A 20055-nucleotide genomic window follows, 5' to 3' on the forward strand; every position below is an offset into this window, starting at 1 on the left:
CTCTAACTCCAATTCTGAAAATACAGCCGCCGTTCGGGAGAATAGTCAACACCGCTCGGGAATCGTACGTCATACGTATATGCTATCCCTAATTGGGATAATAGAAGCGCCCACCTTTAGATAGTTTTGGTTAGCCCCGTGGGTCACGATCCAGTATTATAGATACATGCCTGACCCTAATGCATGAGTAGTGAGCATCAGGGTAATAGGACAATACCATCAGTACAGGGGATCCAACACCTTGGGAGATGTTTCCACCAATGATAGGTCCGGTTTCTCTATCTTTAGTTCTATCGTCGCTCTCTAACAGCGAGGACAAGCAATATCCGCCAATCATGAATCATAAAACCCCCTTGAGCCAGACCCGTCGTCTTTTTCCAATAATTCTAATGCCCCGCGTATCACCATCGTCCGTCATTTCCATCAAATTCCTCCAAGCTTGGAGAAACAGCCAAAAGAAGGTTGTGCCCAGCTTCTTCGGCAGCGTGCTCGACGAATCTTTTATAGTCCGCTTCATACTTTCCCATCCCATGCGATCGCACAACACGATAATACCACCGTAGCCATCGTTCTTCAAATGAGATAGAAAGGGTATCAAGCACGGAGGGTCATTCTAAAATGCATGTCTAATAAACGAAGAGACCTGATTCTCTTACTATATCTAGTCGCATGGATGTGTCCCAATTTATATGGATACCTGAAAGAACAGAATGATACAATATAACCACATGCCCGAATTAAATGTTCCTACTTCTGGTCGGGAGCACGCACGGGCGGCCAACCAGAGGCCGGAGAACTGAGGCGGGCCCTGATCCCCGTTGCCATTGGGGAATAAGAGGCTGGGCAAGCTTGATTCCCTTATACATACTTCGACTTTAGCTGGCGAATCAGTCGTACGTCCTCATCGGAAGGTGCTGCTTCAAGTATGCTTTCCGCCAAGCCGAGCATCTCTCGTTCCCAGTTCGGCAATACTTGTGGGTTATTGCGGAAAGCAGGTATCCTCGTCAAAACCCAAAACAACCCCGTGAGCACGAAGCTCGGCCCTGCAACACCAAGATAGTATATGAATTTGGGCGTGATATTATTTCCAAGCTTCTTGACCAGTGCAAGCCCTTCCCTGGCAGCCCCAGCACTGAGCTGTGCTTCCGCCCATGTCACTCCCGATTTCCTCTTGGCAGCTGCAACCGCCGCGCTCTGGAACCCAACGACGATGGCGGCATGTGTGCGTAGCCAACTTTGCATATCAGGTTCGTGGACACACACGATTTCCGCGGAGGAGAAGATGGAGCGCCATTTGGGTGATGAGATGATGGTGATTTGGCCGAAGCTGAGGAATTTGTGCACCAATGCTCTATCATAGAAACATGCCGTAATCGCCGGGAATCCCATGATGCAGCGTTCCTTTCCCAAGACGTCAAAGTACTCTTCCAGCGATGCGAACGTGCTAAACATGAATAGAATCTCTGTTGTTTTTGGACATGCTTTCAGCGTAGCAAACAATGGCTCGTCAAATTGGTGCTCCGTCACGGTAAGGAGGATTAGGTCCCAGAGTTGTGAAGTATCGAGGGATCCGACGGCTTTCACCGGAGTCTTCGAGATTTCCGTTGCTTTCTCCGATTTCTTCGTCTGGACCCCCCCATTTTCCTCGAGATTTGCAAGTCGCTGGCCACGGCCTACGATTGTGACATCGTGTCCGGCCTTAACGAGATGAACCGCAAAGGCGCAGCCTACAGGTCCCGCACCAATGATGGCAATTTTTTTCTTCTCCGCGACCATGTTGGTTGAACGTAAAGTCGCTTGCGGTAGAAGATCTCTTTCTGTGGATATTAGGCCTTGTGCGTAGTGCACCAGCTTCCAACTGAGAGAAACTTAAAAAGCTGCGTGCTCGGATTTAGAGGACGTAAACATTATAATAAAGAATGGTCCTTTGGCTCGGATAGATTATAGATTGAGTGGATCTTTGTGTTTGTTCCGCTCCCGCACACTTGAGGCCACGATGGCACCGAGGGCACGTGAACCAACCCCACGTGATAGAAAATGTATGCCTTTCACCAGGCAGTTTCTGGTCTCTAAAATGCCGTAATATAGTTGAAAATCACTTTATGTGGGAGTGCGGAATTTGCATATACACTAGTAAATCTACCAGATCGTCTGATTTGACAATGATGGGAACGGTGGCATTCAAAAGAGATCCATCCTCCTTCGTTGGGAGATCACATCCATCGATCGTACTATTTAAACACCCTAACCTAATCTTCATACCCTATAGTTCACGACTTATCAGACCGACTACAGTAATATCTTTTTAAGTCATGGTTGGCGTATCCGCCTTCCCGCGGTACGCGTATCCAGTTAAGTCAACTTATCTCGACGCATTGGCCAGTTGGCGAGCTTGACCTGTATCCTTGGGACTATTCAACTATTCCAGGGACATACTCCTTGAGCGTTGATGTCCGCGCCTTTCTCAAGAATTCTCCGCACTGTCTATTTCTGCCCTTGAGTCGCAGGTCCGTAGAGGTCCATTTGCTGCCGCCGGATCTGAAGATCGTTAGAAGAGTGAGGCTTGCGTTATACGTCACCCTTCCCCGCGGCACTAACCTTCCTCTCTTTTACGCTAACTAACTCCAACTCAGTAAATACAGCCGCTACTCGGAAGAAAGCCGACAGTGCTCGGGTGTTGCACGTGATACGCACTCATTAGTCCTACTTGAGATAATAGAAGCGCCGGCTAAAGTCTGTGAACCCACCAGTGCCACTCAGGATTCAAAAAGTGATCTTTTCCTTGAAGGTCTCTTCATTTTCATAAAACCCACATTCATACGATCGGCTGTGCTGAGGCAGACTCTCACGATGACGCAAAATCCGACAGACGTGGATGTACAGCTCGCTATCGACAATGGCATCGAAGAGTTGGGGCCTGAATTAAGAGAGCTCAGTATCAAGGTATGTAGGCCAGTCACAGCCCAAAGAGCAGCATCTAGTTCTAATCCAGTCCAGATCCACGACAACCCGGAACTCGGCTACTGTGAACACAAAGCCCACGACAACGTGGCCGCTTTCCTGACCAGCCAAGGCTTTAATGTCATCAAACATGCCCACGGACTGGAGACTTCATTGTCAGCCGAGTACGGCTCTGATGGCCGCGTGGTCAACTTCAACTGCGAGTATGACGCCCTTCCCGGGATCGGCCATGCCTGTGGCCATAATCTCATCGCCATGGGCTCAATCGCCGGATTCCTAGGGACTGTCGCGGCGTTGAAAAAGTACAAAATTCCTGGTCGCGTTCGTCTCCTCGGTACTCCGGCAGAAGAGGGTCTTGGAGGGAAGATCAAACTTCTCGACGCCGGTGCGTACAAGGACGTTGATGCGAGCTTGATGGCACATCCTATGTCCGCCTCGGTTATGAGCACACCAACGGGGTTCTCGAAAGGCATCCCCTTTGGTACTTGTGTTGCCAGTATCAAAGTCAAGGCTACATTTGTTGGCAAGCCAGCTCATGGCGCTCTGATGCCTCATGAGGGCGTAAATGCACTGGATGCTGCCGTGATGGCCTACAACGGGATTGGTTTGCTTCGACAGCAAATCAAGCCCTATGAGAGAATAGGTATTGTGATTCTCAAAGGGGGAGAGGCGCCGAACATCATCACGCCACAGAGTGTGTTGAATTATAATCTGAGAAGTAAAACGTTGAAAGAGGCGCTTGAGTTGAATGAGCGGGCCATTCGCTGTTTTGAGGGCGCTGCGATCTCTACTGGGTGCAAAGTCACCTTTGAACTGTTGGTATCATTTTCCATCTTTCAATCGAGCATACTGACCATTCGCAAGGACCAACAAATATTCCGATCTGAGACCCAACCGTGCTCTTTCTGCGGTGTACCTGGCAGCGATGGAAAAACTCAATATCCCGCAGTATGATAACCTGGACGAGCTAGCACCATGGCTTGGATCTTACTCTACAGATATGGGTAATAGCCCCTTTCGCCGTTATTGTTTGACGAAGGCGACTGATGGTCATGTTTAGGAAATGTTACACACGCCTGTCCTGGAATACATCCATGCTACTGGATACCGACCGATGAGCGTGTTGTAAACCACACACCTGAATTCACAGCTGCTGCGAGGACAGAAGAGTCTCATCATTTAACCCTTGCTACAAGTAAGGCAATGGCGGCTACAGCTTTCAAAGTTCTGAGTGACGATACTTTTGCCAAGAAGGTACGAGATGAGTTTGAGAATTCGAAGCGCTAAAAAAGGCTACTTCTGCTGTTGATACTGAGTGCAATGATGGGCTTAGTTGTCAGATAGGGAAGAGCATGCCTGCAAGTTGATAAGTATGTATGAAATCGAATTCTCTTTATGCTTAGATACGCCTCAATGGCCCAAATGCCTCAGATCTCCAAGGAATCGACTATTTATGATGTCGGGCTTTCGATGCACTTCTCTGCGCAAGGCGGTTAATTCCTCATTGGGAATTGAGCGCTTTCGATGCACCGTTTTTGTCGGTCACGCGCAGGAGGTGAGTACCGCTCAAATAGCAAACCGAGTATTGCACGGAGTATATGATTGAGGCGGGCGTCGATGGATCCAATGCAACGATGGAACTCGATAATGGGAATGACCACGATCACGGAGTTGTCGAAGTAGATTCTCGCTAAACAGGATCGCATATTTCGCCGTCGCCGAAGAATAGAGCGTATAACCCGCGCCACAGTCTTTTTCCCGTGGGATCTGATTTGGGAGTGCTGTCGCCAACCCGTCGTATGTAGTTGGATATATCCTCAACCCAAGATTTCCACATCACACGTCATTCACGGGCTCCGGCCGACTCTGAAAAACAATCTTAAACCGCACCACCTCGACCACCTCCAGCTCTTCCTGGTCCACGCCAGTGCCAGTCCGCTTCTGTACCACTGCAATAGGCCGCGGCAGCTTCTTCACTTCGCCGGTCATGCGCTGGTACCGCCCGACATAGAGATATGCGCGCTTCATCCACTGGGTGTCCTCAGGTGCGGTGTGGGTTGTGTAGTCTGGGAATATGAGTTTGCCGACGGGGGTTTCGAAGGAGGATGACGAGGAATCGTCGTCGTGGGAGTCGGAGTCGGGGTTGGAGTCGGGGTTGGAGTCGGGGAAGGTGGGTAGGTTGATTGTGCCTTGGAGTTCGAGGAGGGCGAGGCCTGTGGGGGTTTGGAGGAGGGGTGGGAGTGGGTTGTGGATTGGGTGTGTGGGTGTTTTGGGGCTGTCTGGTGAAGGCGCAGAGGGCCGGGGATGGAGCCGTATTGAGGGCATGTTGGGGAGAGGTTGTGTGATGGTAATGGCGGTGGTGAAGAAAAGATGTGGAAGTGGAAGACGCGTTGAAGTCGGGAGACGCGCGACCCGCGTGGAGGCCAAATTGGGTAATTATAGGGAAAAGACTAACTATGGCAATTCTGGCTCTAGTAATCTATAACATAAGACGAAATAAGTCGTCGACAGACAGCAAAGCTCTCTAGCCCTTGCGCCCATTTCATCTCGCTGGCGCTCCTCTGCGCGTTGCTGTGCCACTCGAGCCGGTTGGAGATGGCGCTGGTAGGCGTGATGCTGCCTTTGGTCCAGGCTAGAGTCGACTGGTTGGAACATTCCGGGTTTTCTCCAGTGCGTGGGGTTCTCGCAGGTAGCCTTTACTGTTCGTGAACTCCGGCGGAAGATGAGATTTGGACAGACATATCCAGGTCCCAGACATGTTGAAACTACTTGCACGGTCAGCTCAAGTTCCATAGCCAACAAGAAATCAACTCACTTGTTGCGGGTCACTCGATCAACACTCAAGACCCATTGCTGACTCGGTAGCACGCATCCTCCAGAGTCCGCAGACCCTGAATAGCCTCGCCGACTCTTTCCTCCGCCGAGCCCGATGGACCCTGCAATTTGCCGTAGCGCAGGTCACTCATATCGCCCACCGACGCAGTCAAGTTCTCCAAAAGCCGCGCCGCCTCCGCATCCACACCAGCAATCTCGCGCTCCACGTTCGCAGAGGCAGTCTCCATCGCGGCCAGGAGACTAGCCGGAGAGTGATAATCCTCCGGCGCACCAGCGGTGGCAGAAGACTGCCCGAACAGATGCAGATCGAGATCGGTTTCGCGCTGCTCGTCGGCCTGAGACTCATCGACACCAGCGGCTCTGCTGGCCTTGCGCAGTTCCGCGCGCTGTTGCTGGCCTTGCTTCAGCTCGAGGTCGATGTTCGAGTTCACGCGGTCCATGTCTTGCTCGCGCACTTGCTGCAGTTCCCGGTACAAGGCCCGGATGTGTGGGTGGGCGCGCACACGCTTGGGGAAGAGCTCGGTGAATTTTTGGAGCGTCATTACCGTTGGCAGAGACGCTGGGGAGAGCAGGAAGTTGCTCAGGATTGATTCCTCAGAGGGGGGTGCCATAGTGATTGAATGGCTGACTGCCCGGACGATAAATGACTGACTGAACTACACGTAATAGAATAAGAATCACGTATTGCTACTGTTGTGGTGGTGGTGTTGCGACAATAATGGCGACCAGGTGTTTGGGTGAAGAAGAGGCGAGGCCCGCCAATGATCGAACCAGTCCAAGTCAAGGGGCGGCGCGTCTTTTTGCTTCTCCCGTTCAATCCACGACAACACCACCGCGCACCAACTCTGCCCTCGTCGCTGATTCTCATGTTTAGCGATTTGATCTAGTCCACTGAACCTGTTCTTTGGCTCCGATCTGAACTTGTACTTTCTCTGGACGTGACCCTCGCGGTGCGGGCCATTTCGACTCTTCCAGAACGCCCAACTCTGATATCGCCACTCTTGAGCGCAGTTGTTTCGGAATCAAGTAAAAGCCCAGTCAGAGCGCGGAGTTTCAAGAGAAAACTTCACGCCGTTTTTATTACCCTCTCTTTCTCGCTCTTCTGGTCTGATTGCGTCGTGCCAGTCCAGCCCAAGTTTGCTCGTCCGGAGAAAACGAGGCGAGAGCATCCATCCATCATCTCGACACTCTACCATCCAGCTGGTGTCTGAACCAACTTGATTTTTATTTACTGCTGTCTTGTTAACATGGCGCCAGCATCCATGTATAACAAGGAGGAGAAGGTGCTCTGCTTCCACCATGACATCCTGTACGATGCAAAGATTCTCGACCTGAGACACAAGGACTCCAGCGACCGCAAGAGTCCGTTTGAGTACCTAGTGCATTATAAGGGCTGGAAGAACACGTAAGTCTTAACATCTGTTTGAGGAGACGACTCCCTTGCCATCTTTCTGCCTGAGTGGAAGGAAGTAGGAACAAAACACACAAATGATGCTTTCGTTTCCCTTCCAACCTCCTCTGAAGAAAAGCATCGCACAGAAATTATTTCAGCAGAGATGATCCCCCAAAGGAAGAAACATGCTGATGCTGACGGCCCTCCTCAGCTGGGACGACTGGGTCCTAGAAGACCGTCTCCGCAAAGCAACGGAAGACAACCGCGAGCTGGCCACCAGTCTCCGGCGCGAAGCCGAGTCGGCCCTGCGCGCAAAGAGCTCCAAACCCTTAGCCAAGAAGCGCGGCACGTCCGACCGCAGCTCAGCGCGCGACAGCGAAGATCGTGGCTCCGTGCCCGGGCGCGGCACCAAGCGAGCCCGAGACCATGACATTGAAAAGGTATTTTCCTCTTTTATTTTTACCCTGGTGACTTCTTCAGATAAGTTCTGTGCTTACGATGACATACAGGAGGACACGTTCCAGACGCGCCCATCCATCCGCATCATCATGCCAGACAATCTGAAGTCCCTCCTCGTCGACGACTGGGAGCAAGTGACGAAGAACCAGTGCGTCGTCGCCCTGCCGTCCAAGTACCCCGTGCGCACGATCCTGCAGGACTGGTACGACGAGGAGCAGCCCAAGCGCTCTGCTTCCGCGGCCGATGAAGACGTTCTCGATGAGGTTGTTGCAGGCATGCAGGAGTACTTCGATAAGTGTCTTGATAAGATTCTGCTGTATCGGTATGAGCGCCCGCAGTACCGCAATCTGCGCAAGAAGTGCGAGGCGGCTACCGGGGAGCTGGCGAATAAGGGGCCTATTGATGTGTATGGTGCAGAGCATCTGATTCGGCTTTTCAGTATGTTTCCTGCTCTCCTCTCCTATCCGTCTCCCTTTTTTTTTCTCCATGATTGGATAAATGCCGAAGTAACTATGCTAACGCTGTGTCAGGCACGATGCCCGAACTAATGGCCCAAACAAACATGGACCTCCAATCCACGAATCGTCTGCGGGAAGAAATCTCCAAGCTGGCCATGTGGCTGAGCAGGCACTCGGAGAAGTACTTCTCGACGAACTACGTGCCTGCCGAGAGTACTCATAAATGATGAACGACCGCTAATGCCGTAGAGAAGAGGTTCTTGCTCTTGCTCTTGTGACTTTCGGATGCACTGTTCCTTGTTCTTTGTTGTTGTTTGGTTTCTTAGCTTGTCGTGTCTTGACTGCATGGTCTTTTGTTTTGTCGGCGGGCGCCATAGGGGAAATTGAGATTGAATTGAGACTCCTATCTACTCTCTGTCTTCGTAGATGCTGGCAGTTGATTCTCTGCGCTTTTCATACATAATAATCACGTAAAAGCACTGTGCATGCATTCTCTAGTTGGGATATCTGTTGAGGAAAGAAAACAGAAAAAAAAAACACAGCCCCATCCATCCGAGCCCTCTCTCGTCACCGATCACTCACTGTACCCATTCACTAAGCAACATACCACTCTCTCCTACGACACCAACATTCTCGCATCCTCAACCGCAACCCTAGCGCCACGCTTCAACTCCCCCTTCCACTCGGTCTCGCGCCACTTCGCCCAAACACTCAGTCCCTCCGGCGGCTGGATGCTCAGCGTATCGTATCCCTGCTTGATAATGCGATGGACCTCGCGCGGGCTGAGATTCTTCTTTTTGATCGAGGGCAGCGCAACGGGTGCGGGATCGGCGTCGGGATTGGGACTATCAGATACTGATGTTGGGACAACGGGAGTCGCTGGTGTGGTGGTAGGGTCTGCGCTACCGTCTGACTGAAAGAGCAGGGTGTAAAAGTGCGTTGAGACGGAGAGGAGAGTGTCGATTGATGCGAGGCGGGGTTGTGTGTCTGGTGTTGGGAGTATGGCAGCCGCTGCTGCTGCATCGGCTGGTTTGGATGCGGGCGTGATGGAAGAAGAGGAGGCTGTGAAGACGTGGCGGAATTTCGAGAGAATGGGCCCTGTTTCTACAAGCTTGTAGAACAGGTCGTCGTAGGAGGCTGGGTCGGGGAGGAAGGTGTCGCCACCGGAGACGCAGAAGGCAATTAGATCGGCGAGTGAGGCGGTTAGGGTTTCCGTGCGCGGGTTGGTGGAGAGGTCGGTCGCGTAGGTGGTTAGGAAGCGCATGAGGGAGAGTAGTGTGCGCCAGAGCTCAGACCAATGGTACGTGAGGCGGATTTTGTTCATGGAGAGGTAGGTTAGTAGGCGGAGGGTGATTGCGATGGCATGGCTGGAAGGAAGCGCAATTAGTGGAAGTCGGAGTTTGGGGGGCACCCGGTACCTACCTGTAGATGTTGACGTCTAGCCGTCGGCGCAGGTTGTGTGAGATGGTATCGATCATGATATCGAAGATGACAGTGGCGACGACTCGGTCCCCGCTGACGAGCGGTAGGTATGGCTGCCTCTGTCGACACAGACGCACGCGGCGCTTGCCCTCCTCGCTGCAGATGTGCTTGCAGAGAGTCGGGTCCTCAACGAGGATGCGAAGAGTGAACAGGTTGAGTTCGGCATAGTGTGAACACCGGACGGAGCGGTATGCGTGTTGCAGAAGATAAGAGGACACAGAGAGGAAGTTAGACAGCGGAGATTCCTCGTTGCTCTTCTCTGCCGGCAGATGAACGAGATGATATCCAAAGAGCTTATTCGAGTTGGTGAAGTCGTACGCGGCCAGCAGGATAGTGGCCTCTTGTGCGGGACTGCAGGTTACGTATCAGTAATGTGGCCATCGAATTCATGGCACGGAAGACTTACAGCGCGGCAAACATGCCTTTCGCCTCTTCCGCAGTCGGGGGGTTGGCCTTGTCCCGTGCACCGGGAGCCAGGGCGCGCAAACCGAAGAAGACCAACGTGCTCGTCAAGGTCCAGCCTTCCGGGACATCGTCCTGTACAGCGACATACCCGTTTCGCAGACCCGCACATGCCAGGCCGACCCCCTTGACAATCTTTTGGATGCTGGACTCATTCACAAAGTCATCCAGCCGGAGTTGGTAGGGGTTTTGGAATTCGAACTTGTTGTAGTTCGCCAGCAGCCCGAGCAAAAGAAACGGGTCAAATATTTGCAGGGCGGTATCAGCTTCATGAACATATTTCATCAATGACGGGAACAGATCTCGGTGCGTGAAATAAGAGACGAGACTGGTCTTGTATGCTCCGCTGGTCATTGCAATAGCGGCCTTGATGGCCTTGAGACGGAGGTCAACTGGCAAGGGTTAAAACACTGGCGGGTTCAACTGTACAGAGAAACTTACTTCCACCTCCATTGCGGATGATCCGGTCCAGGACAGCCACAAATTCGGAGATGACCCGGTCCACTGCATCCAGACCGGCGAGGACGGTGATGACGTCCGAGCTGGGATTGGTGTATTTTTTGCTCAGCACGCTGGTCAGGAAGACCGACAGTGTCTATCAACGGGAGTCAGATTCACGCTGACCTTCAAAAAGCACATCATGTAAATACTCACATCGAGTGCATACGCGTCTTTCGGCGAGGCCCCAGAAGCTGCCTCGCGCACCGCGCGGGCAAAGAGATTCTGCGTTTGCGCCTGGACCGTGGATTAGCGGGAGGACCTGCGCTGAATGCAAGCATACACTACACACCTGCAGTCCTAGAATGTCGTCGGGGCTCAACCCTTCCAGCAGGGCATGCAGCCGCGCACGGTCTGGCGGCAAGAGAAAAAATTCCCGCCAGAAGCCCTCCGAGGGCTCCTCAGTGTCGTCGGAGGACTGGACAGTTGATCAGATGGGAACCACATGGACGAACAGTGGGAGGCGTACCTTGAACAGGTTCTCGTACAGCTGGACAATCTTCGGCTTGAAGGTCTCGGGTCTGGCCTGCTGGGTCAAGGGAGAGGCTTCCATGGTGAGTCCGTGGTTGATAGATCGGCAGCGGCCGAGGGATCCCCGAAGACACTCTTTGCTTTGCGAGACTCAATAATTAAATGGGTTTCTAGTTCCCTATCAATGAAAGAGCGAAATACGAAGTTCCACCAGCCACTTTGTCAGCCGAACCAGCCACATGTCCTCTTCGGGCGGTGTATGTCGGTACTCGATCCTTGATCTATCGCCATCGGACTGATTTACTTGGTCGGAGATATTAATCCACCTCTTCTATTCTACTCGCTCGCTTTCTTCCGTCATCGGGTTTCCCACTGAGCCCGTCTGTGCCTGGGCGGACTCAGCTGCCGATAGCGCCAGTATCGTGACTCGACGGCATTGACAGGTGTATACGGATGAATCGAAGTTGAACATATAGTTCTAGTTAGACAGAAATAGCATCTTCCGTAATCGTGAATAATCCATGTCCGGATCACACCACCCAGTGTACTGAAATGCCGGTTCCCTGATTGGCCACAGGTCCGGACACCCGGCTTAGCTAATCGCCCGAGGGAAAAGCAGCGTCCCCGTTGAACAAAAACAGATCATCTTCCAACAACACCTCCCTCCTCTTGACCGTCTTGTCTCTCTCGCCCATATCGTCTCTTTCCCATGTGTCTATAAGCCACTCACCCTAGTTACCTCCTGACCGGGTTGATTCTCCCCTGTCCATGCATTTCTGCGCCATGCAGCGTCCAGTGACATCATCCGCCACCCTTCTCCGATGGGCCATCAAGCCCTCGGCACAACGCACACAGGTGCTGCGCACCTTCTCCTCCTGCGGGAACGTTCACCAGTCCTCAAAGCGAGATATGCAAACAGCCACCGCGTACCGTCCGCACACCTTGCCCTCCTCTTTCCCGCCGCCGCGCAGCACCGGCGGTCCCGACACGTCTATCTCCGCAGACGCTCCGCCTGAGCGGCATGCCTCGCAGACAGAGACCTCTTCCACTATCAGTGTGCCAGAGGGGGAGGCTCAGAAGTCTAAATCCGCCCCGTCAACCGCCAAGTCAACGACAACCACAAACACAGCCAAACCCGCTACCAAGCCTCGGCGACCCCTGCGAGCGAGGAAGGCAGCCATGAAAGTGACACCGCTGGCCATCGAACAACTTCGCACATTGATGGATTCGCCGGATCCCAAATACATTCGCGTGGGCGTCAAGAACCGCGGCTGCTCCGGGCTGGCCTATCACCTGGAGTACGTGGAGAAGCCGGGCACGTTCGACGAGGTGGTCGAGCAGGATGGCGTCAAGGTCTTGATTGACAGCAAAGCCCTATTCAGCATTATCGGCAGTGAAATGGACTGGCTAGAGGATAAGCTGAGCAAGCGGTTTGTCTTCACTAACCCTAACATTAGTAAGTTCTGCCTTTGGTTCCACCTCCATGGTCTTTGTGGTTTGAGTTGACTGACTGGAATATCAGAGGAACAATGCGGATGCGGTGAATCCTTCATGGTTTAAGCCCAGCCTTCTTTTTGATATATCTGTTATGCACTGCATAGGACGGCGTTCTCTTCATGTCATGGCGGTGTTTTCTTCTCTTTTTTTTATTGACACGACCACTCTCTTCGGGTTGAGTACATACGCTTCATATCCAATTGATACACTTCTCGATTCATCGTTTTCGTTGGGTTACACTTGGGCTGCTACAAATTTGCTCTTCGGGATATCATGTATTCTGTCGCTGCGCTGAGATGGATCGCGCATCGGCTATGATTTCTTTTGTATAGATTAGTTCAATGGACATTCTTGATGAATATAAAATATGATCCCAACCAGCATTGTCCTATAAATTGTCCACCTTGAAGGCGTTGTCACATGACGGGGTCATTCCGGTCGTGAGGCTTCAACCATTCCCATCGACCACCTCCCCCCAAAACCAAACCAACTCAACCAAACAACCCTCCATGTCTTCAAATTGAACCCGACAAACAAACATGGCATCCGCCTTCCTCTCCCCACAGCCCAGCGACACCACCACAACCGACCCTCTCCTCGCAATTGTCCGCTTCTCGGCCTCCATCCCAGACCTCCACCTCGATGTCCCCGACCCGGAATCCACCACAGGCGCAGGCCTGAAACAACTCATCCGCGCCAATCTCCCGCCATCCCTCTCAGCGCACCGTCTTCGTCTCATCTACTCCGGCCGCGGGCTAGAAGACACAACCCCGTTAACGGTCTCGCTGAAGCTGCCCCCCTCGCCGAATCGCAGCCCGCGCCTACCCATCACAGATGACGACGATGATGATGGTGAGGATGACCACGGTGATGGATCTTCTACCGCAAAGGGAAAGAGCAAGGGGAAGGGCAAGCAGCCTGTGCGCGATACCCGGCCTCGATTGTATATCCACTGCTCGATTGGGGATATCGCTCTCACGGACGCGGATCTAGTCGCTGAGGCAGGCGTGGCATCGACGCTGCTCCTGCAGCAACGGAAGGACGAAGACTATGAGAAGACAAGCTCGAATCTTTTCGGATCGCAACCCAAACAAACCCGGCAACATCAACATCAACAACAACAACAACATCCTACTACCTCTGCAACCACTACGACAACGCCCGCCCCCCGCGGCTTCGACCGCCTCCTCACTGCAGGCTTCACCCCCGCAGAGGTAACGGCCCTCCGCTCACAGTTCCTAGCCGTGCAATCCGTCTCCCGCACGCCGGACACCATGCCCTCCGGCGAAGAGCTGCGGGATCTAGAGGACAGGTGGATGGACGAAGGGTCGACGGCTGCGCAGGCGCAGGGTGCGGCTGGTGGGCTTGACGGTGGTGGTGGTGGGCTTGGGGGAGATGATGATGGGGGGCTCGGGTCTGGTTCGAGGGGCGCGATGGACGATATGCTCTGGGGAGCGGTGATGGGTTTCTTTTGGCCGGTGGGCTGTGCGATGTGGATAAGGAGGGAGGAGGGGGTGTGGAGTTGGAGAAAGGGTGTGGCTGTTTTTATTGGCGTTCTTCTTAATGCTGCTTTTGGGGGGATGCGGATTATGAATTGATTTGCTGGTTGAGGTCGGGGGGAGGTTCGGGGGATGGATGGTTTTTAATTTGGTTTCATTGCGAGATACCCCATGATATGTTATATACTGTTTGATATTGTTTGAGATAGAAGGACCCAGCTTGGCCGTGGATTCAACGAGTCGGAGTAGCATGACTAGGCCATGGATATGCTATCATACATATAATGCAAATGTGCGTCTGAATCAAGTCCCCAGAAACACGCAGGTGTATGTTCCGCAAGAGTGTAGAAGAAAGAACGACAGCATTAGCAGCAATAACAAGAACAACAACAGACAGACAGACAGAAACAAACAAACTCCAAGAGAAAAGAAACGCCAGCGATTAGCTTCCCTACTCATCCCTTTCGAACGCTCAATGGAACTTGCTGTAAATAACCGCAACAATAAGAAGCACCAGCACCGTAATAATAGCGATGGTGATTATCCGATTGGTAGCCATCCTATACACACCCAACGGAACCCCGGGTCAGCGAGCCAGAAACCAAAAGACGGTTAAAAGAAGGGGAAAGTCATTACCTACGGGCCATGCCCCTCAAAGTCTTAATACTCGTATCCACATATCCCTCCGACTGCTGCAGATTATCACGGGTATGTTGAATAGTCTGCCGCTGCTGATACAGGTCCGCCAGCGTGTTGCGGCCCACATCCTCCGTCTCGAGCGCAACACGCTGACTCTCCTGCAGCCGGGCCGAACTGCGCTCTAGCCGGTCTGTGCCAGACAGCAGCTGCTGGCGCTGTTCGAGCTGCTCGTCCGCGGGCTCGTCGGTGTACCGGTCACCGAAGAGCGCGCGGCGGTCGTCCGAGAGGGACTTCAGCTTGCGCTTCGTCTCGTCTAGATCGCTTGTGTAGTTGCGGAAGCGCATGTTGATCTTTGAGCGTGCCGCTGAGGGAATGTTTTGCTTTTCCATGCGCATTTGGTCGAGCTGGAAACGTAGCGTTAGTTGGTGTTATTCCCGTACTCTTCTCCGTTCCTCCATTTGACAGTTGGTAGAGCAGAGAAAGACAAAACGGATGTAAAACTCACCTGCTCCATAGCCTCCTCGAGGACAGCCTCCGCCTGCCGAACGGCCGCCTTCCGCTGCTCCCCGCTCGCCTCCGCGATCTGGTCCAGCTTCTGGTTCAGATCCGCCTGCATCAGCTTCAGCTCGTTCTCGTAGCTGGCGAACAGCTCCGAGCCGGCATCTGTGTCCAGAGGGTGCGCCATCTTATAGGGTGGTTGTTGTGTATGTGGTGCGGAATGAGGGAGATTGCTGCGAGATAGTTGCTGACGCAGGCTTTAAGCAGGTTCCACCCTTTCGTTATCTGGGGGCGGGTTAAGCTGGCCGGACCCTTGTGTCGAGGGACGAGTGGTGGCGATATGATCAAAGAGCAACAAGGTGTGTACAAGACAGATGGCGGGAATAAGGAGTGACTCTGCGCTGAAGATGGACGGAGTTAGGGTTGGGGTTGGGGAACGGGAATGGAGGCGATGATGTCGATGCTGCACGTGACTCCGAGGCTGGCTTGCTATTTTACGGGCATCGATCTATGTATACAAGTTACCGACGGAAATAGAAAATGGAGTACATCAGTAGCATTAGCATAACAGAACCAACTCGGAAACATTTCGCCTTTTCAAATAACAAAAAATGGAAGATCTCCGATCCCCCGTGGTATACATGATCATGGAAATCTCTTGAACACCCTATGCCAGGAACTTGCTGCTGTCCTGGCTGACAATCAATGCGCTTCTCTTTGCATCCAAGAACAAATCCTCGCACTCCGCCACATCCGCCTCCTCAATCCCGCCGGGCCGTCCATTGACCCGAGCCAGAATGCTGGCCGGGGTCAACAGCTGCAACGCATACCGCAAGCTGACCTTGCTGCCGTGCTGGGCGACCTTGTCCAGAGCAGGTTCCGTGATGTTCAGACCCTCGGTCTTGGCGCGCAGCCGGATGATGGTCTTGATCTCATCAGGCGAGTAAGGGTTGGTGGGGACGATGAGAAGGCGCGCAAGTAGATCGGGAGGAATGCCGTGTGCGGCGGTGATGTCGTCCGTGCCACGGATGACCGTGTTGCCGCGGTTGGAGGCGAGAATCACAATCGGGGAGATGCTCTGTTCCAGAGCGCGGTTCAGGTATGTGAAGCACTCGATATCCAGCATGTGGACCTATACCAGACGGTCAGACACGAAACTAACAACTTCAGGAAACAATTCTTACCTCGTCGATGAATAGCACACCCGGCACCAGCTCAGCAACTCCTTGGTCAATGTACCGGTTGACGACCTTGTTGATCTCCTGGCGCAGCTTGTCCGTGATCTCCGTCTTCTTGGGCTTCATCAGCTGGCCCATCATGCTCATCACATCCTGGCCACCCTGCGGCCGGGCATTGGCCATGTCCAGATCATGAAGTGTCACATCCTGCACAATCTCCTTTTTCTTGTGGACCTCGCCCTTCGGAACGGGCACGTACTCCTCCGCTTCCAGATCGAACTCGGTCGCGTAGGCGTCGGATCGTCCCACTCGCTTGCACGCTCCCGTGTTGGCTTCAATATAGATGACATCTCCGACCGTGACGCGCTCCTTTTGGATGGCTTCGTAGATGCTGGGGTCGAGACGAAGCTTCTTGGTGCCCTTGGCCGACTTCAAGCCGATGATCAAGTGGCTGATCGTGCGCCCGTAGCCACCCAACGGATTCTCGGTCTCTTCGGGAGTGAGCTCTGTCACTTCGCCCTCGTACACCTCCTTGGTTTCCCGGACGCGCAAGCCTATTGTTTGTTAGTAGTGTCTTGTCTGTTGGCGTCACCCTGCCTACCGATTGCTCTCCGGAAGTTCTCCATGAGCGCTTCGGTCTTCTTGACCTCTGCCGAGTAGATCTCGCTGCCGACGATCGGGCAGAAGGGGACCTTGGTTCCCAATTCCTGTGACACTGCAAGGGCCAGCGCCGTCTTTCCCGTGCCGGGGCCACCAGCCAGCAGGACAGCTCGGCCGGCCATCTTCCTCGCCTTGATCAAGTCCACCACGATGCCGCATGCCTTTTTATCGGTCAGCCATCATCCACGCCTCGTGTCAATCTTTTCACCTACCTCACGGGCAGTTGCCTGGCCCACGAATCCATCGGCAGATGATTCTGAAGTGCCATCGGGACGCAATCCTAGACCCTTGATGTGCGTGTGTGCTGCCGTCCGGTTCTCGCGCGCGTTGCCCTTGACCTCGCTGATCTGGACCATGGTTGGGAAGGGGGATGCGACTTTGGAGAGGGAGTCGCTATTGTAGAGAAGAGATGAGAGAGGGAGAATCCACCAGAGGTTGATTGATGTTGCTCTAGAAATTCGCGCGCAAGGGATCTGCAGCAGCACCAGTTCCAGCCAAATCACCAAAGGCGGTCAGCAGCCCCAAATTCTTTCTTCCGCCTTTCTACTCAACCAAACCCATGAGAGATCATTGACACCACAATGGCAATCCCATCAAGGCCCGCCATGTCGCTCTCCTCCCTCTCTGCAGCTTTCCGCTGCCTCTCCTTCACGCCCCGACGAGCTTTCTCAACAACACTGCCCGCGCAGACCACCAAACAACTCCCCGAACACATTCCTCCCTACCCCTATGGACCCAATCTCTGGTTCAAACAATCCAACACCGGTCTGTACGGCGGTGCGATGATCCAATTCGGCAACAAGATCTCCAAGGGCCGCAACAAGGGCAAGACGCGACGATCCTGGAAACCCAACGTCCGCCGGAAGAAGATCTACAGCGATGCTCTAGAAGAACATCTCTTTATCAAGGTCACGCGGCGCGCACTGCGCACAATCTACAAAGCTGGCAGTCTGGACAACTATCTGTTGGATGACCGGCCAGCCCGGATTAAGGAAATGGGGATCTTCGGGTGGGAATTGCGGTGGAAGATTATGCAGACGCCCAAGATCCAGGAGCAATTTAAGGAACAGCGGAAAAAGTTGGGGCTTCCGGAACCGCTGTCGTTGGAGGAGTGGATGAAGTCGAAGGAGAAGGAGATCGAGGAGCAGGTCGACAGGTATATGGATATTAAGGAGCTCACGAAGCCGACGCTGAATGCCAACTCGGTCCGCAGGGAGGACTAGGGATGGGCATACATCCAGGATCAGTCCGACGCTTGTACCATTATCCCAGGGAGGCCTGAACTTTGTGACACTTACTTGCATGCGATCTTTCTGGGCTGCATATTCAATCTTCTGTGTATTTATACTCCAATGCCATCATCTTATCTCATGCATTGCAAACAAAACAATTCCTCCTATCGATCAGGAAAGATTTACTTAGTATACTAGGTGTATCACCCTCGCTTCACTCGGGTCGATTCTGCAAGCGAACCTCCAATTTGTATTATTATTATTATTATTATTATTATGGGAATTGTCGATCGATCGCAATGCTGGACTGTCATAATCTATGTTGTCGTCCAGACTAACGCAAAGCGGCAGCCACTGGAATGCGCCGACGGATTCGGAGACGGGCCCAGATACTCCCTCCCGCCTTCATCTCGCCTCAACCACTTGATTCCTTACTTTCCCTCTCATCTCTGCGCAAGGGCAATCTCTTACTCTGACTTCTGGCCGTGGAAATCAATCACTCGCACTAATGATCTGAACGATCCGCGCCTGTCCTTTCGTTGTCCAGCATCGCAGCGCCGGCCTCTGCCCGCTATGCAGTTCGCATTGCCGCCGCGGCGAAGCCCTGCACCTCCCTACGCGCATTCCTCGCGCTTCCCACGATACCGCAGAAAACAGCTCAAAACAGTTGCTGTGCTTGCCATCGCAGTATTCACAATCCTCTACCTGCTACCGCGTCTTTTTTCCTCGAGCTCTCCGTCCGTGGTTGCGCCGGCCGGTACGGCAAGCGTGGTGATCGTCACGGTGATCGACCGCGAACAGTTGAGCGAGAGCTACATTAAAAAAATCGTGGAAAACAGAGAAGACTATGCCAAGCGACATGGTAAGAGCCTCCCATCCCTGCCATAATCTCCATTAACTAACCTCAACCCACCGCCATCAAGGCTACGCCAACTTCTTCACCAGCACATCTGACTATGCCGATGCCATAAACGACGCCCCCCAAACATGGGCCGCGGCGCCGGCCCTCCGCCATGCAATGGCGACATACCCATACTCGACATACTTCTTCCACCTCAGCGCGCACGCCCTCATCATGAACCCCTCCAAATCCCTCAAGTCCCATCTGCTTGACAAGGCCCGCCTCGAGTCACTGATGCTCAAGGACCTCCCTGTGGTGCCGCCGGATAGCATCATCAGGACGTTCTCGCATCTCAAAGCAAATGACGTTGACCTCATCATGACCCAGGACGGCGAGGATATCAGCCCCGGCAGCTTCGTGCTCCGTCAGGGCGACTTCGCGCGCTTCTTTCTGGATCTCTGGTTTGATCCACTGTATCGGAGTTACATGTTTGCGAAGGCGGAGACGCATGGTTTGGTATGTCTCTAATTTGTGTTTTGTGTTGTATCTGCGCTGACGGATTGGACAGGATCATATCATTCAATGGCATCCCACCATCCTTGCACGCCTCGCAATGGTCCCCCAGCGCATCCTGAATTCCTATAGCAAAGACTCGCCGTCCGCTGGGGCGGATGGCACATATCAAGACGGCGACTTTGTGGTCCGCTTTCACCTATGTGAGAGCACACAGGGCCGCGACTGCGAGGATGAGATGGAGTCTTATTATAAACTGTGGCAGAGCAAGGCGAAGAGCCAATAGTAGTCCCTGGTGGCACGCTCTTCTGTATGATATTCTTTTTCTGGGACTTTGGGGCGCAAACATGACCGCTCAACCATATAGCGAGGTGTTTTTGTTTCCCTCATATTTTGCATACTCGGTTATTGATTGCAAGTAACATCATTGTTCACTGTTTTTATCTATGTAGAAGTACAGTGGTTTCCCTATTGTGGGT

At 53.1% G+C, this 20055-nt stretch overlaps 12 protein-coding genes across 12 annotated transcripts; 6 read left to right on the forward strand and 6 right to left on the reverse strand.

The window, feature by feature from the left end:
* Positions 1-858: 858 nt before the first annotated feature.
* On the reverse strand, positions 859-1776 carry PFLUO_LOCUS9381 (uncharacterized protein; the record flags this gene model as incomplete). The annotated part of the gene is made up of 1 exon (XM_073787202.1): positions 859-1776. One exon carries the CDS (start codon positions 1774-1776, stop codon positions 859-861), a length of 918 nt encoding a protein of 305 aa, XP_073643381.1.
* A 1074-nt stretch (positions 1777-2850) lies between these two features.
* Positions 2851-4021, forward strand: PFLUO_LOCUS9382 (uncharacterized protein; the record flags this gene model as incomplete). The annotated part of the gene is made up of 3 exons (XM_073787203.1): positions 2851-2943; positions 2998-3776; positions 3826-4021. 3 exons carry the CDS (start codon positions 2851-2853, stop codon positions 4019-4021), a joined length of 1068 nt encoding a protein of 355 aa, XP_073643382.1.
* Positions 4022-4797: 776 nt separating this feature from the next.
* Positions 4798-5616, reverse strand: PFLUO_LOCUS9383 (uncharacterized protein; the record flags this gene model as incomplete). Its single annotated transcript, XM_073787204.1, has 2 exons — positions 4798-5174; positions 5475-5616. The coding sequence occupies 2 exons, from the start codon at positions 5614-5616 to the stop codon at positions 4798-4800; spliced, it is 519 nt and encodes a 172-aa protein (XP_073643383.1).
* A 185-nt stretch (positions 5617-5801) lies between these two features.
* PFLUO_LOCUS9384 (uncharacterized protein) lies at positions 5802-6407 on the reverse strand (the record flags this gene model as incomplete). The annotated part of the gene is made up of 1 exon (XM_073787205.1): positions 5802-6407. One exon carries the CDS (start codon positions 6405-6407, stop codon positions 5802-5804), a length of 606 nt encoding a protein of 201 aa, XP_073643384.1.
* A 636-nt stretch (positions 6408-7043) lies between these two features.
* On the forward strand, positions 7044-8333 carry PFLUO_LOCUS9385 (Esa1p-associated factor; the record flags this gene model as incomplete). The annotated part of the gene is made up of 4 exons (XM_073787206.1): positions 7044-7201; positions 7401-7629; positions 7699-8086; positions 8179-8333. The coding sequence occupies 4 exons, from the start codon at positions 7044-7046 to the stop codon at positions 8331-8333; spliced, it is 930 nt and encodes a 309-aa protein (XP_073643385.1).
* Positions 8334-8722: 389 nt separating this feature from the next.
* PFLUO_LOCUS9386 (uncharacterized protein) lies at positions 8723-11101 on the reverse strand (the record flags this gene model as incomplete). The annotated part of the gene is made up of 7 exons (XM_073787207.1): positions 8723-9473; positions 9529-9939; positions 9995-10442; positions 10492-10645; positions 10705-10785; positions 10841-10966; positions 11018-11101. The coding sequence occupies 7 exons, from the start codon at positions 11099-11101 to the stop codon at positions 8723-8725; spliced, it is 2055 nt and encodes a 684-aa protein (XP_073643386.1).
* Positions 11102-11802: 701 nt separating this feature from the next.
* Positions 11803-12579, forward strand: PFLUO_LOCUS9387 (Iron-sulfur assembly protein 1; the record flags this gene model as incomplete). Its single annotated transcript, XM_073787208.1, has 2 exons — positions 11803-12475; positions 12542-12579. The coding sequence occupies 2 exons, from the start codon at positions 11803-11805 to the stop codon at positions 12577-12579; spliced, it is 711 nt and encodes a 236-aa protein (XP_073643387.1).
* A 476-nt stretch (positions 12580-13055) lies between these two features.
* Positions 13056-14114, forward strand: PFLUO_LOCUS9388 (uncharacterized protein; the record flags this gene model as incomplete). Its single annotated transcript, XM_073787209.1, has 1 exon — positions 13056-14114. One exon carries the CDS (start codon positions 13056-13058, stop codon positions 14112-14114), a length of 1059 nt encoding a protein of 352 aa, XP_073643388.1.
* A 533-nt stretch (positions 14115-14647) lies between these two features.
* On the reverse strand, positions 14648-15339 carry PFLUO_LOCUS9389 (t-SNARE VTI1; the record flags this gene model as incomplete). The annotated part of the gene is made up of 2 exons (XM_073787211.1): positions 14648-15058; positions 15160-15339. The coding sequence occupies 2 exons, from the start codon at positions 15337-15339 to the stop codon at positions 14648-14650; spliced, it is 591 nt and encodes a 196-aa protein (XP_073643389.1).
* A 480-nt stretch (positions 15340-15819) lies between these two features.
* On the reverse strand, positions 15820-17346 carry PFLUO_LOCUS9390 (RuvB ATP-dependent DNA helicase pontin; the record flags this gene model as incomplete). The annotated part of the gene is made up of 4 exons (XM_073787212.1): positions 15820-16284; positions 16337-16884; positions 16932-17151; positions 17203-17346. The coding sequence occupies 4 exons, from the start codon at positions 17344-17346 to the stop codon at positions 15820-15822; spliced, it is 1377 nt and encodes a 458-aa protein (XP_073643390.1).
* A 249-nt stretch (positions 17347-17595) lies between these two features.
* PFLUO_LOCUS9391 (uncharacterized protein) lies at positions 17596-18213 on the forward strand (the record flags this gene model as incomplete). Its single annotated transcript, XM_073787213.1, has 1 exon — positions 17596-18213. One exon carries the CDS (start codon positions 17596-17598, stop codon positions 18211-18213), a length of 618 nt encoding a protein of 205 aa, XP_073643391.1.
* Positions 18214-18795: 582 nt separating this feature from the next.
* On the forward strand, positions 18796-19862 carry PFLUO_LOCUS9392 (6-mannosyltransferase mnn11; the record flags this gene model as incomplete). Its single annotated transcript, XM_073787214.1, has 3 exons — positions 18796-19084; positions 19146-19579; positions 19632-19862. The coding sequence occupies 3 exons, from the start codon at positions 18796-18798 to the stop codon at positions 19860-19862; spliced, it is 954 nt and encodes a 317-aa protein (XP_073643392.1).
* Between the last annotated feature and the right edge of the window lie 193 nt (positions 19863-20055).

The sequence above is a fragment of the Penicillium psychrofluorescens genome (assembly GCF_964197705.1).
Source record: "Penicillium psychrofluorescens genome assembly, chromosome: 6".
Taxonomy (NCBI): Eukaryota; Fungi; Ascomycota; class Eurotiomycetes; order Eurotiales; family Aspergillaceae; genus Penicillium; species Penicillium psychrofluorescens.